At 41.5% G+C, this 15,052-nt stretch overlaps 1 protein-coding gene across 3 annotated transcripts in view; it reads left to right on the top strand.

The window, feature by feature from the left end:
* PHRF1 (PHD and ring finger domains 1) overlaps positions 1 to 15,052 on the top strand; it is a 41,715-nt gene that overhangs the window by 14,027 nt on the left and 12,636 nt on the right. For 2 of the 3 annotated variants that reach the window (XM_061609999.1, XM_061609998.1), the window contains 6 exons: positions 3,273 to 3,445; positions 4,895 to 5,024; positions 6,410 to 6,531; positions 6,799 to 6,986; positions 8,208 to 8,327; positions 14,223 to 14,377. In XM_061609999.1, the coding sequence (XP_061465983.1) occupies positions 3,273 to 3,445; positions 4,895 to 5,024; positions 6,410 to 6,531; positions 6,799 to 6,986; positions 8,208 to 8,327; positions 14,223 to 14,377 (888 nt within the window). The remainder of the gene's footprint in view (positions 1 to 3,272; positions 3,446 to 4,894; positions 5,025 to 6,409; positions 6,532 to 6,798; positions 6,987 to 8,207; positions 8,328 to 14,222; positions 14,378 to 15,052) is intronic. The other variant, XM_061610000.1, reaches the window with a different exon arrangement.

Raw genomic sequence — 15,052 nt, forward strand, 5'->3', positions numbered from 1 at the left:
ATGATATTTTGAAACACTGAAACTCAAAATCAGTTATTATAAGGTGACATTGGTTTTATGTTGGGAAATGTTTGTAAGAAACATAAAAAACTGAAACATTTTGCTTGCATAAGTATTCAACCCCCACACATTAATATTTGGTAGAGCCACCTTTCACTGCAATAACGCTTTAAGTCTTTTGGGGTAGATATGTACCAGCTTTGTACACAGTGTCGAAGGAATTTTGGCCCATTCTTCTTGGCAGATTTGCTCCAGGTTGTTCAGGTTGGTTGGACATTGCTTGTGGACTGCAATTTTCAAAGAGCACCACAGATTCTCAATGGGGTTGAGATCAGGACTTTGACTGGGCCGCTGTGGGACATTCACCTTTTTGTTCCTGAGCCACTCCAATGTTGCTTTGGCCTTGTGCTTGGGATCATTGTCCTGTTGAAAAATGAATTTCCTTCTAAGCTTCAGTTTTTTAGTGGACTGAAGCAGGTTCTCTTACAGTATTTCCCTGTATTTTGCTCCATCCATTCTTCCTCCAATTTTAACAAGATGCCCAGTCCCTGCTGATGAGAAGCATGCCCACAGTGTGATGCTGCCACCACCACCATACTTCACTGTAGGGATGGTGTGTCTTGAGGCATGGGCAGTGTTAGGTTTGCGCCACACATAGCTCTTTGAGTTTTGGCCAAAAAGCTCTATCTTGGTCTCATCTGACCACAAAACCTTTTCCCATATAGCAGTTGGGGCACTCTCATGCTTTCTGGCAAATTCCAGACAGGCTTTCAGATGGTACTTTTTGAGTAACGGCTTCTTTCTCCCTCCCATACAGACCAGTGTTAGGCAGAGCTCTTGATATGGTTGACTGGTACACCATTACTCCACTCCCAGCCACTGAACTCTGTAGCTCCTCCCAAGTGCTGTCCACAACAACCCCGAATTCTTTGAGCATGTCAACAAGCATATAGATAGAGGTGATCCAGTGGACATCGTGTACTTAGACTTTCAAAAAGCTTTTGACAAGGTACCTCACCAAAGATTTCTGAGGAAGCTTAGCAGTCATGGAATAAGAGGAGAGGTCCTCTTGTGGATAAGGAATTGGTTGAGAAGCAGAAAGCAGAGAGTAGGAATAAACGGACAGTTCTCCCAATGGAGGGCTGTAGAAAGTGGAGTCCCTCAAGGATCGGTATTGGGACCTGTACTTTTGAACTTGTTCATTAATGACCTAGAATTAGGAGTGAGCAGTGAAGTGGCCAAGTTTGCTGACGACACTAAATTGTTCAGGGTTGTTAAAACAAAAAGGGATTGCGAAGAGCTCCAAAAAGACCTCTCCAAACTGAGTGAATGGGCGGAAAAATGGCAAATGCTATTCAATATAAACAAGTGTAAGATTATGCATATTGGAGCAAAAAATCTGAATTTCACATATACGCTCATGGGGTCTGAACTGGCGGTGACCGACCAGGAGAGAGACCTCGGGGTTGTAGTGGACAGCACAATGAAAATGTCGACCCAGTGTGCGGCAGCTGTGAAAAAGGCAAATTCCATGCTAGCGATAATTAGGAAAGGTATTGAAAATAAAACAGCCAATATCATAATGCCGTTGTATAAATCTATCGTGCGGCTGCATTTGGAATACTGTGTACAGTTCTGGTCGCCTCATCTCAAAAAGGATATTATAAAGTTGGAAAAGGTTCAGAAGAGGGCAACCAGAATGATCAAGGGGATGGAGCAACTCCCTTACGAGGAAAGGTTGCAGCATTTGGGGCTTTTTAGTTTAGAGAAAAGGCGGGTCAGAGGAGACATGATAGAAATGTGTAAAATTATGCATGGCATTGAGAAAGCGGATAGAGAAAAGTTCTTCTCCCTCTCATAATACTAGAACTCGTGGACATTCAAAGAAGCTGAATGTTGGAAGATTCAGGACAGACAAAAGGAATTACTTCTTTACTCAGTGCATAGTTAAACTATGGAATTTGCTCCCACAAGTGGCATTCATGGCCACCAGCTTGGATGGCTTTAAAAGAAGATTAGACAAATTCATGGAGGACAGGGCTATCAATGGCTACTAGCCATGATGGCTGTGCTCTGCCACCCTAGTCAGAGGCAGCATGCTTCTGAAAACCAGTTGCCGGAAGCCTCAGGAGGGGAGAGTGTTCTTGTACTGGGGTCCTGCTTGCGGGCTTCCCCCAGGCACCTGGTTGGCCACTGTGAGAACAGGATGCTGGACTAGATGGGCCGCTGGACTAGATGGGCCACTGGCCTGATCCAGCAGGCTCTTCTTATGTTCTTAGTGATTGTTGGCCTCTCTGTGGCTTCTCTCACAAGTCTCCTCCTTGTTCAAGTGCTGAGTTTTGAGGGACAGCCTTTTCTTGGCAGTGCCTGGGTGCTGTGATGCAGCTTCCACTTGCTGCTTATTGATCCAGCTGTGCTCACTGGGATATCAAAGCACTGATATCATTTTGTACCCTTTTCCTAATCCATGCATTTGTATTACATTATCTCTCACTTCTGTAGAATGCTCTTTGGTCTTCATTTTCCTTCAGATCCACAGCCTGACCAATGATCCTTCAACAGTGGGGTTTTTATCCTGACAATGTGACAGCAACTTTAATGGTTCACAGGTGGAAGCCAATGGTAAGGTAATTGTGTCCTCGATAGGGCAATTTCTTTCATCTGTGTAAACTGAGACCTTCCACAGCACAGGGGTTGAATACTAATGCAAGCAACATGTTTCCATTTTTGTTTCTTACAAATATTTCCCAATATAAAATCAATGTCACCTTAGAATAATTGATTTTGAGTTTCGGTGTTTCAAAATAAAATATCGTACAGAATGAAATTACAATGTACTATTTGTAATTCAGTAATATGAGAACATTGGTCAGGGGTCTGATTACTTTTGCAAGGCACTGTAAATAAAATAACATTACTTCAGTGATAAAAGCCAGTAACCAAATAACATTTTGATCACAGTATTTCTTCAGAAAATGCCCAGCTGCCTGACTTATAAACCAGTTACAGCTGGAGTAAGCTGCATAATCACATTGGTAAATAGCTCCATTACCAGTTTTTTATTTAAACAGGTGTTTGGATCTGGTTGCTGCCTTGAAAGGGGAAACATTGAACTTTCCATGGGAATTGTAAGACAAAGGGATGTAAGGATCTTTTTTTCAGAAACCTTCCCAGTTTTGTTCTGGAAGCTTAGCAGAATACCTGGATTTAGGTCTCTAGAAAGGTGTTCAGGTGCTGGTTGAAACACAGCTGACTTCTGATCTTGTTTTAAGAAACAGATCATGTGAGTGAAGAGGAGGTTGCTTCCCTCATAGCTGATGTAATCCCTACCACCAGTCGACTGCGTCCCAGTGTCCGAACTCGAGCTATAGCCAGAACACGTCAGAGCGAGCGCGTGCGGGCAACAGTGAACAGAAATCGGATAACAACTGCACAGCGAATTCAGGTGCTGCATCATCTGGGAGGGTGGAACAAATGTTAAACTGAGTGATCAAACCCTTTGCTTATGTAGACTACCTTTTGTCCACATGAAGGGAACTTAAGTTGAAACTTGGGTTCTATAGTTGCAAACACTGTGGCACATAACAAAAAAATATTTTTGGCATAATACATTAGGAAGAAGTTATTTGTGCAAGCCCCACTGAATGAATGTAGTTGTGCAAGAGCATTACTGTGGCCGTGGCCATTCTCATTCATTTTTGCAGGGGTTTGAACAGAAGATCTTCCCATTGAGGTCTCTGCAGTTAAACAAACAGACATTCTTTTAGCATTGGATGCATTTCATGAGAATCTTTGGGAGAATAATTACGTAATACATTTATTTGGAATGAAATCAGAAGTACAATAATTTTCAGGACCGGTGTGAGAGCTCCTTGGGACTACACATGTACTGTGCATTTTCAGGACTGAACTGCTTCACATGTCATGCAGTGGCTTTCTGTGGTAAGCTGTACCCCCTCCCAAGTGTGTAGTGATACATTCTGAGAGCTGTGATTTGCTGTGACTCACTAGTACAAATCCAGTGTGTGTTCAGGTACACACACAACCCTTCACAATTTATGTGCTTAACCACAGCAAACAGTGATGTCTCTGCAGTGCTACATAAAATATGAAGTTGCTCACAGTCCTGCAAATGTATGGTATGCTTGGAATCCACCATGTCTTGGATGTTCAGATTGGTAAAAAAAGAGATAAAATCATACCCCACTATATAAAAATCAAATATAAAAGCCTTTCTTCAAATTATGGAAAAGATACTAAGTACAAACTATAATATTATGATGAAGTATACAGAAAATCTCCAAGTTGCCAATGGATCTTACATGTATGCTTACCTAATATGTAAAGAGGAAAAAATGTTACGTGCATTACCTTCTGTTAGTAATTACATGATGTAACTTTGCCTGTTTTGTTTTTTGTTGGTTCTTCATTTTGAATTTAAAAAAGGGGGGGAAATGATTGTACAGGTCATGTTTTGTGAAACTACAGGCAGGAAAGATTGCCTGCTATTTTGTATGTATCCTGTCAATCATGAATAAATGCAAACATTCAAGCGGTAGATATGTGTACTATAGATGGAATTTCCACAAAATAGTACATGGTGCTTAGACAGGTATCTCTATACACTTTTGATTGCTGAAGGGATTATTATACTGATCTGATTCACCAGTCATGAATTTGCTTCTAAATGTGATACTTTGGGAAGTGATGATGGCTTCCTGTGTGGTGGGTGGGAGGAGTTTGAGTGGAGAAAGCTCCTAACTAAAATGAAGAGGTGACTTGATTTAAGAGGAAAACTGAAAGGGGGGAAGGCTTCTCTTCCTCTGTTTAGTGTCGTAAATTGCATTAATTTTGTAGTAAACCACAAAACTGTGAATGCCTGTCTTGATTTTAGCATGTACCAAGGTACCTTATGTCTTCCCTTCTTGATGAAACAATTGAGGCCGTTGCAGCAGGGCTGAGTACAGCCGTATACCAGAGACCATTGACTCCTCGAGCTACAACCAAGAAGAAACGAAAAGGAGGTAATTTGCTCCGAATAATGGTGGTTGTGCTTAGGTATATTTTTATGGAGGCCTACACAATTCTCTTTCCTCCCTTTAATATTACAAAAACCCTGTGAGGTGGATTAGGATGAGTCTGTAGGACTGGCCCAAGAACACCTTGTGTGCTTAATGGCTCAGTAGGGATTTTAACCTGTATCTCCCTGAGCGTAGTGTGAAAGCACTTGCCACTGTGATACTCTGTCAGTGGATTTCATTTATTTGTAAAACATTTCTGTCCCTCCTTTTCGTCTCCACAGTGGAGTCCCCATGGTGGCTAAGCAACTTCTGTTAAAAGATACAGACTGAAAACAATCATCAAAAGGCAGAAAAATGAGCAGCATCAATAAAGTTTTTTTTAAAGACTAGGCAACCAAGAAAGCCCAGACACATAGAACCTTTTCTGAAGATTGAAATGTGTGGGCTGGGTCATGTGGGCAGAGCAGGTGTCAATAACTCCAGGTGTGTGGAATATTAATGAATATGCACATGACAACTGTACTTAAGCCAGGTGGATTCAGACACTTGTTTTGACATATTCATGCCCCCCAAGCACCCTGGAAAATTTATGTACTCATGAATCAGCTGGGATTGGAGTCTTGTACCATGTGTCAGTGACATATTTGTTCAGGCATTCAAGTGACGAGCTATCTTGTATATAATTTTTTAAAAAATGCTCTGTGGTGGCCTTACAGTGGCCTCACATGTAATGGTAAGCCATAGTCTGAAACAAACTATGGTTTACTGTGAACTAGCATTGTGCTGGTGCTTGCTGCTTATTGTGCCTGCTTCACTCCACCCCAGCTGGAGCCAGGGAACAGACCACAAAGCAGTTGACTCTGCATTGTGTGTGAAACCAGCACTCAGGGTTTGTTTCTCTCCAAACAAACCATAAGTGGCAAGCCAGGAACAAATCTTGGCTTCTGTTCAAGGTTTATTTGGAGAGAAACCACAAGTGCTGGTTCTCGTGTAACACTAAGCCAAGTGTTGTGGCTTGTTTCTCCCAATTTGGGAAGGGGTAGCACAAATGAGGAGAGGGCACTCTGACACTGTTCATACTAGGTAAATAGTTTATTTTAGACTAGCTTAGATGATGAACCAGCCCAGTGTCAGAAGAGCTGTCTGAATCCATCAGATTGTTGAGGCCACAGGAAATTAGAGTTCCATCAGAGAGTGAATGCCTTTAATTTCCACTTTTCTCCTGAAGTATGTCCCCTTACCTTTGGCTGGGGTGTGTTTGACATGCATTTGTTTTCCTTTTCAAAATGGATTGTATTATAGTATACGGATTACAGAGGGGATACAGATTATTGTCCATATTTGCTGATACCTAATTTCAAAATCTTTCTATATTTTGCCTAATTCAGGTAGGAGAAGGAAATTAGGTAAAAAAACTCATACAAAGTCATCTGCTGGAAAAAAGAGTGCTGGAACTTGGATTAAGAGACGCAAGCGCCGAGCGAGGCGGAGGAAGGGAAAAAAAATAAAAGTACGCTCCCAGATTTTCAGTGATGCAGACATTTGTATTTAGCTAATACTTTTGTTGTAGCAATACAGCATTATTTTATTTATTTAGGAGTATTCATCCCACCTACTAACCAGGTTTTTTATGTACTTTGTATGATGCCCTTTATGGGGGTTAGGGGTGGAGAATGTAACCCCTCATGTTCTGTGTAATATACTGTTTTCTGTCTTCAAAGAGTTTGGTGGAAATCCTGTTTCTTGCATGTGGTTAACTCGCTCTTCTTCTACCCAGGTGAAAACTGAGGTGACTGCTCGTTCCCGAATTGCAAAAACCCTTCATCTTGGCAAGCCTGTACATGGCACTTCAATCCCTTCCATGTACAAACCAATAGAACCCTCACTTGGCCTTATGAGAGCAGATATTGGAGCAGCCTCTCTCTCTGTTTTTGGAGATTCTTTTGAACTGGACCCTTATAACAGGTACAGATATGACAGGTGGAAAGAAAATAATGAACGGTGATTCAGAAATACATGGTGAGGCTGTCAGTCATGTAGCATTTAGAACTGCATGAGCAGTTCTAGTCTAGCATCTAGTGTGTTGATTACATAGTTTTGACTTGCCCTCTCCGAGCTCTTGTATGCCAGGTGTCCAAGGACCACATGTACTCTTGGCCAATCCTTTGGGGGGGCCTAGCAGGTAGGTGTAACCACCCCATACTCTTGCAAGTGCACACACAAACAGGATGCACACAAAGGTCCCCCCTCAGCTAATCTGTGCAGCTCAGCTGAGGGGGGTTATTTCCTGTCCACTTATGAAATGATTGATCTGATACCTAGAGAGGTGATTTGCGTCCCCATCAGAGTGCTGGGCGCCACTCACTCTAGCGCTACGTCCCCTTTAAACAATTTCCCCCCTGGTGTTTCCACAAAACGGGGTCTTTTTTTGCAGGGGGGGGGATTTTTTGTTTGGCTTGATCAGGCCCACACATTGGGGATTAGTTGGGGATTAACCCTTGCTTTCAAGAGACATTGGTGTGTTCTAGCTTTTAACATTGAAATCTGACCTTGGCACTCCTGATTGTTTATTTTTATTTTTATTAATTTGTACTAAGCAAGCCTGACGATGCTGTGGCTTTACTATCCCTTCCTTATTCAAGACCTTCACAGTGGTGCTTACCTTCTCTCAAATTCTTTTGTGGAAATGTAATCCCCCCCACCCCTCCTCTGCCCAGCAGTGATCAAATTGATTCACGTCAACAAGTCAAATTCCCTAAGCTTTCTGAATTCCCTTTATCCAGAACTGTTTATAAAAACCTTGGCTGCATATTTAAGATGGCAGTTTTGATGTGTCTTACAAAGATTGCTTGCTTGAATTGTTCTTTTGCATAAACCCCCACCCCCTGCTAATGGGGCATTAGCCTTTGTTAGATTATTTTCTTTACTTCTCTGATTGACAGAAAAGAAGGTAAATGAGGCTAAATCTAAATTAGATGGTGAGATTTATTCAGATTGAAGCCAATTGTTTTAGTGTCCCTACTTCATATGTTCCCTAACATATATGCTTCCTTGCTATTTCAAGGGCTTTTATAGTAAATCAGAAGACCAAATTCATTTTTTTCAGTTTGAATGTTTCAGTTATGATTATAGGCAAAACTCAGAAAAGATGGTAGATGGCAGTGATCTTCCAAATTTCTCTCCTAGCAATGAAGAGCTTCCCATAAATTCAGCCTCACCTGTGAGCAGCAAAAGAAGAGTTCTTTCTCAGTCGGCGCTAAGATCGCATCGCCCTGTTGCTCGGCCGGTCGCTGTGGGGCTCCCTGGGTAAGACCAACCAGGTGAAGCTTTCTTACATAAAATGGCAACAAGATAAGTTGGGTGCCTTTTCACAAAGTTCTCCTATAGTTTGTGGTCTCTCCTATTGTTACTTTCCACCATGCATTAAAAACCCCGCCCTCTCTGCAGTCTCTGTGGATTTATGCTTAATGCCACAAGCTATAATAAAGTAGGATGTATATCTGGAGAGAAGATCCTCCATGGCGCAGAGTGGTAAGCGGTGGTAACGCAGCCAAAGCTCTGCTCACAGCCAGAGTTCGATTTCAACGGAAGGAGGAAGTCGAATCTCCGGTAAAAGGGTTCGAGGTCCACTCAGCCTTCCATCCATCCGTGGTCGGTAAAATGAGTACCTGGCATATGCTGGGGGGTAAAGAAAGGCCGGGGAAGGAACTGGCAATCCCACCCCATCTATACGGTCTGCCTAGTAAATGTCGCAAGACATCACCCTAAGAGTCGGAAGCGACTCGCACTATAAGTGCGGGGACAGAGTTCAGTTCCTACTTTAGCTGTACTTGGCCCTGGACAGGCTATGGTATTTTCCTTTCAGTTTCCAGTCTGTTGAAAAGTTCCCAGTTCCCAGTACTGAAGAATACTAAGATGGTGGTTCTCACAGTGTACCTTGGAGAGTGATTTTTAATGGCAACATTATAGATCTAATTCTTTCTCATGCATGTGCGTACACACACACACACACGCACACACATGTATGACTCTCTTGCTCATGGGGATCTTGGATAGGTGGAAGGATGTAATTCAGTACAAATATAGCTCAGGATGCTTGAATTACTAGGAAAGCCCATAAAAGACACCCAAACGTCTGCAGCTAGTGGGAAATTCTCTGATTCAGAGAAAGGGGAGATTGCTATTGGCAGCCAGGAAACCTTAAGAAAGCACATTCCTCAGATGAAAATGTCATGAACAAGTTGAGATAGGATACTGAGGGGGGTATAGAGAGAAGGGCTGTCTGCCGAACCATTTCTGCACCCCTCACTTGCATTACTACTTTAAACAGTCAGTCCTCCCTGATCATTTTGGAGTGATGGTGGAGGAAATGATATTTACATGTATGTGGAGTGTTGTGCTGTCTTTCATTCCAGTGTGAAGCTGTCCTGCATATGCTGCTGCAAACATCTCTGTAGCTTTAGTCATGGGAGAACCCTAAAGAGCAAAGCTCTTTGTTCAGCTTGCCCCCATGTAAAGAATACCTTGCTGCATGTTCTTTCCCCACTTTTTCGGGTTGCTTATTCAGCCTTTGTCTAAGCAAGATGGCGAACATGCTAAAAAACAAACCAACAAACATAGCCATGCCCAGTTCCGCGCACTCAGCAATGCACTTAAATAAATCCTAGGGCACCAGTTTTATGCAATCCTGAGCTACAGATCCTTGGCATGCTGAAGTTGCAACTGCCTACTGCTGAGTACATGGGAGCCCTGTTTGGGTCTGTTTTGTTTCTGTTTAAACATACCTAGTGTCTGGTTCATATGAAATGTATGTCGCATTGTAGAAAGTTTTGAGGCTGTTTCCCTTTAACAGGGGCATGAGATGGAATGTTGGGAAAGGGATGTTCTGTTGCAGTTGGAGCAAAGGGCAGAGGGCCCCAAACAGACTGGAGGGAAAGGGTGGGCGATTGGGAAGGGTGGGCAATCAGGGAGGCTTGCCTGTGTGAGTAAGCGGAAAGGGGAGAAGACACCGAGCCAACAGGACAAAGAACATGGAAATATAGGGAAATTGCCAATTGTCATTTTGGATTTGGGGTGGGGGTTGTTACAGCCCTGTCTTATCACTTTGAAAATGACACTTAAAAAACAAAGGACTAAGTGACATAGGGCTTTATGCAGAATGAGAGGACAGGTCCTCCGCCTCCACAGTGGCTTACAATTCATTGTGCTAGAAAATAACACAGGGAGACAATGGAGGCTGGAGTAAAGAGAGGAAGAACATGCCATGATTGCAGTCCCTAGGCACAGTTGCAATAGGGAATGGAAGACTAGGGGGTTGTGCCAAAGGCTTCATGGGAAAGGTGGCTTTTGAGGAAATACTTGGAGGAAGTGGCACCACAGGGACTTGGTGCCTGGCTCTGCTCTAGGCTGAAGACTGAAGCCACTTGAGTGAAGGATTTGGACGTAGGCCTTCACCACTTACCCACTCAAGGCCTGGCACTCCTAGCTGAGAAGGCAGAGCAGGAGTCCAGAAGCCACCCAGCAAGGTGAAAGTGCATGGCTCCAAAGCATTTAATTATTTCTTACATTTATACTCTGCCTTTCTTTCATCGTAGAAACCCATAGCGGCATACATGTGGTTCCCAGGCGGTCCCCTATCCAGGCACTGACCAGGCCCAAACCTAATTAGTTTCTGCAAGGTGATGGCCTCCTGTGCCTTTAGACCATAGTTTGGGTCCAAAGCATGCCTTTACCCTTTCTCAGTGTCTGCCAATTCTCACCATAGGCTGGGCTCAAATATTAGCAGGCCAGCCCTGCTATTGATGAAAGGGCTTGGCCGCACAACTAAACATGATGAGGGACAACCTTCTTGTTTTGGTTTGGTTCATGTGTGTGTTTTGTTCACAACCAAAATGGGAGTGGGTAGTGATCTACTTCCATGTCGAAAGGAGTGCCTGGCTGACACATTTCCATGATTCATGAATTATGTGAGATCTCTTGAGACAGTTGTGTAAAGCAGTTTCATTTTAAAAAATTACATTTATGTCCTGCCTTTCCACCAAGAAGATTGGTGGTTCTCTCCCCACCACCATTTTATCCTCTCAATGACCCTGTGAGGTAGGATAGGCTGGCTCAAGGTTGGATACTAGGTTTGCTTTGAGTTAAAAAAGTTTTCTCACCTAGGATTTGAACAGGGTCATTTGGCTGGATTCCTGCTCCTCTCCCCAAGAGACTACCAAAAATGAAGCTTCTTTCTTATGGATCCATGCCTGTGAAATAAAAAAATGCTTTAAGGTTTAGGGAGCTTTCTGCTTCCTTTTTATTAGGAGACAAAGCGTAAGCCGAATACACTGAGGTGTTCTCTCTAGAACCAAAGAGGGCCAAAGCTCATTGAGAATTAGGGGAGAATCTACCAAAGAGCAGGAATGCAGCCAAATGTTTACTTTCCAAGAAGGCAAGTTGCAGGTGAGTTGTTACAGGTAAGGCAAAAGAAACTAACAGTACCTGATAGGAATGACAAACTGGAGTTCCAAAAAGAAAGATAGCTTGTTACAATAGTTTGACTCTTTCAAAGTACTTACCTCAAGATTAGTTAGAAGTTATATAATAATAATAATAATAATAATACAATATTAAAATTTGGTAAATATATATGCTACCTTTCAGCATAAGGATCCAAAAATGAGCATATTTTCAGATGTTTGACTGTTGAGCATATATTCAGATGTTTGAAGCTTAATAAATTAATTTATTTTTATTTTTTTCAGTATTTCTGCCTGAGTGTCTAAGAAATACTCAAGGTGGCAGCACAACAAATTAATTTAGAGCAATCTGGCAAACATTTTAAGTATCGTAAATTTAAAAACTGAACAATAGAAAATCTCGATTGAAAACATTCAGAAAATATTTTTAAAAGCAGGCCTAAAAAAGCTTGTGGAATGATACATCTTCACTAGCTATTGAAAAGCAGTGGCAGGGCGGGCAAACTTATTTCAGCCATAATCTTGGCACTATCACAGAAAACACCTCCCTTGTGCCTGCTCACTGTACTTCTAGAAAAAGAAATTGGAGCAGGGTTTCACTAGGTGATCTTAAGGCTCTGGAAGATTCATATGAGCAGCAGTGATTCTTGAGGTACTATGATTCTAAGTTACTTAGTGCTTTCAAGGGTCAAAAGTCAACAATTGATAATTGAGGGATTGCCTTACCCATGATATACTTACCCGTTCACTGCAATCACCTGTGGGAGCTCTCCTTGTACTACTGCATGCCCCTGGGGTTTGTTCCATGCAGCTCAGACTAGATCCTGCAGTACAGTGGCACCTGTCCTGTCGAATGCACTGCCAGTTGAAGTTGAGACAGACTCCAGCATTTGAGAATAAAAACTTTTAAAAAAATTTTACAGGCCTTCCCAGAAGGATGAATTGACATGTGGGCAACACCTATTTTTTTTTTAGTACTGTTTTATCTGTTCTTGCTTGCTTTATTTTTGTAGTTGTATAACCACTGTGATAGTATTGTAATGTTATAATGGTTTTTAAATATTCTTAATAAAGCAATTGATAACCAATGCAGATAGTATAAGATGAAAGCTATATGCTCCAGATGGCCTGATCCATCTGAAATCCTAGTAATAGCATTCTGGACAAATTGAACGTTAGCACAATCCTATGCAGTCTACTCGGAATAACCCCCATGGAGTTTAATGGGGCTTACTCCAAGGCAAATGTATAATGAATGAATAATTTATTTCGGTCAAAGACCAGCATAGGGCAAGTGTATAGGGATTGTGTCGTAAAGCATGAATGATTGAAGCCAGGTTTGGATATACCCACTAGGCATATAGTAGATGGTATACAGGCACCACCTAGTATAGCTACACTGCTTTGTCTTATCTTGGATGCACAGTATACAGTGACTCAGTATATTTTAGTTTCTGTTTCCCAGCTCACAGCTTTCTTTAAAATTCTATAATGCCTTTGATTAAAACGGGAAAAAAGGTGAAGTGTGGTAGGAGAATGCTTCCTGTAAAAAGGGAGAGTGAATAGGTTTGTCCTTGTGTTTATGCTGTAACATTGGTGTTCTTTGAGAATATCTGTACAGTTAATATGTATGGAGTCAGAGGCACAGCTATCTGTTCTCCATCAGATGAAGCCTGTTAGCTCAGCTGCAAAGGAGGGCACAGAAAGGTGCAAAGGCTACTACTTTTTCTCTCAAACACTGCCTTGACTCAGAAGGTGTAAACATATGTGGGACCCTGCAAGAGACATATACATTGGAGCTATCCTGTAGCTTTTGACTGTCTTTGTCCTTTGTCTCATGTCTGTTATTTTCCTTTACAGTCATTTGGTTCTGAGTTCAGTTTTGTCTGTCTTGTTCTCTCAAACTTAAAGAGAGGTATGGATAAAGGTAGTAGGCAGAAAGCCAAGATGACATGCTACAACTGATGCATAGATGAGTTTATTTTATTTATTAAATTTATATCCCGCCTTATGGCCAAAAGGCCCTCAAGGCGGCTTACAAAAACATGTTGAGTTGTGGTGTGTCTGAAGCTTCTGCATTTCAGAAATGCCTTTTGGATCCCTCATTCCTCCTTTGCAAGTCCTGGTCTTGGTAAATGGGAGTGCTGTTTACTTAGTTTATCTATGAATAAGTATTGGATTGAAATTGATCATTATAGCATTTTTATTGTTGCATCATTTTTATATTGCTTTGTTTTTTATATTGTACATGTTTTAGTTTATTATTGTTGCTTCAGGCTTTCTTTTTAGAAAGAAAAGTGAGGTGCAAACATTAAATGAAATGAGAATGAGATCCCGAAGCTTTTCTACATTTGCATGGAATTTTGGAGTACAGTCAGCCCTGGATATTACCATTTTTCCCTAACACCAAAGGAAAGCTCCCCACGGCTTTTACAAAGTCTTCTATAAAGAAAGTAGTACTTGGCCATTTATTTTCCCACTCTAATAGTTTGGAACTTAATTTGTGTGCCATCAGCACAAGGTAGGCCATTTCTTCTGAAAGCAATGGTAGCAATAGGCCTGGTTGTGCATTCAGTCACTCCTGGTGGCTTTTCTTCAACCATGTTATCTTTCTTACGGAGATGCTCTTCAGTCTTAAACGAATATTAATCAGATGTAAAAGATCTTTTGTTCATTTTGATGTAACTAGTATAGTTCTGTACAATGTAAAAACAAAAAGTGTGCCTTGTTTAATTGATAGGAGGAGTGTGCCTGCCTTGATACCTGAGCCAGAAGCTGAACCAGCACCTGTGCCTGACCTTCTGGGGAGCATCCTGACTGGGCAGAGCCTCCTTATGATGAGTGGTTCTGATGTTGTCATTAATAGAGATGGATCATTAACAGCAAAGAAAGCAGGTAGGAATTCTGACTTAAATGTCCATGTGATGCTTGGTCATACTGATGTAAGTCTGTAAATGTGTTAAGCTCATAAGGACTTTCTAATGCTTGCAAGGAGTGGACAAATAAATACCAGGTAAGTTGGTTGTGTCTTCTCTAGCCTGTAATAGTCAGCCTTGAATTGGTAGCAGTTTATTCATTTTTGTTATTTGTTCTTGGAAGCTCAGGTTCAATTGAAGAAAACAATATAGGACTATTGACCATTATACTACTGTTGTGCTTCTTTGAATGTATCGTATGAATCTGAGTTTCTTAAAGACCAAATGCCCACATTTAATTCTAGAAGCAGAATATGTAGGTTTATGCTACATATTTTATGTAGCATAATATGTAGGTTTATGTAGGTTTATGCTTCAAAGTTTATGCTGAATCGGTACGAAAGAGCTTACAGGGTAATGACCAACATCCTGACACTCTTTAATTTTTATTTGAAGTTTTAAGGTATGCTTGGACATAATTGTCCTTTCAGAAGTCATGTTAGCTAGTTGGCCAAGTTTGGCAACGCCATTTCAATAGCCGCTCACTTAAATATTGATAATTAGTTGCCAAAAATAATTATGTTGACCCATGCTAACTTCATATTAAAATTCAATATGGATTGGTACAAGCAAATGATTGAAAAGCTAAAAATTT

The sequence above is a fragment of the Rhineura floridana genome, chromosome 2, assembly GCF_030035675.1.
Source record: "Rhineura floridana isolate rRhiFlo1 chromosome 2, rRhiFlo1.hap2, whole genome shotgun sequence".
Taxonomy (NCBI): Eukaryota; Metazoa; Chordata; class Lepidosauria; order Squamata; family Rhineuridae; genus Rhineura; species Rhineura floridana.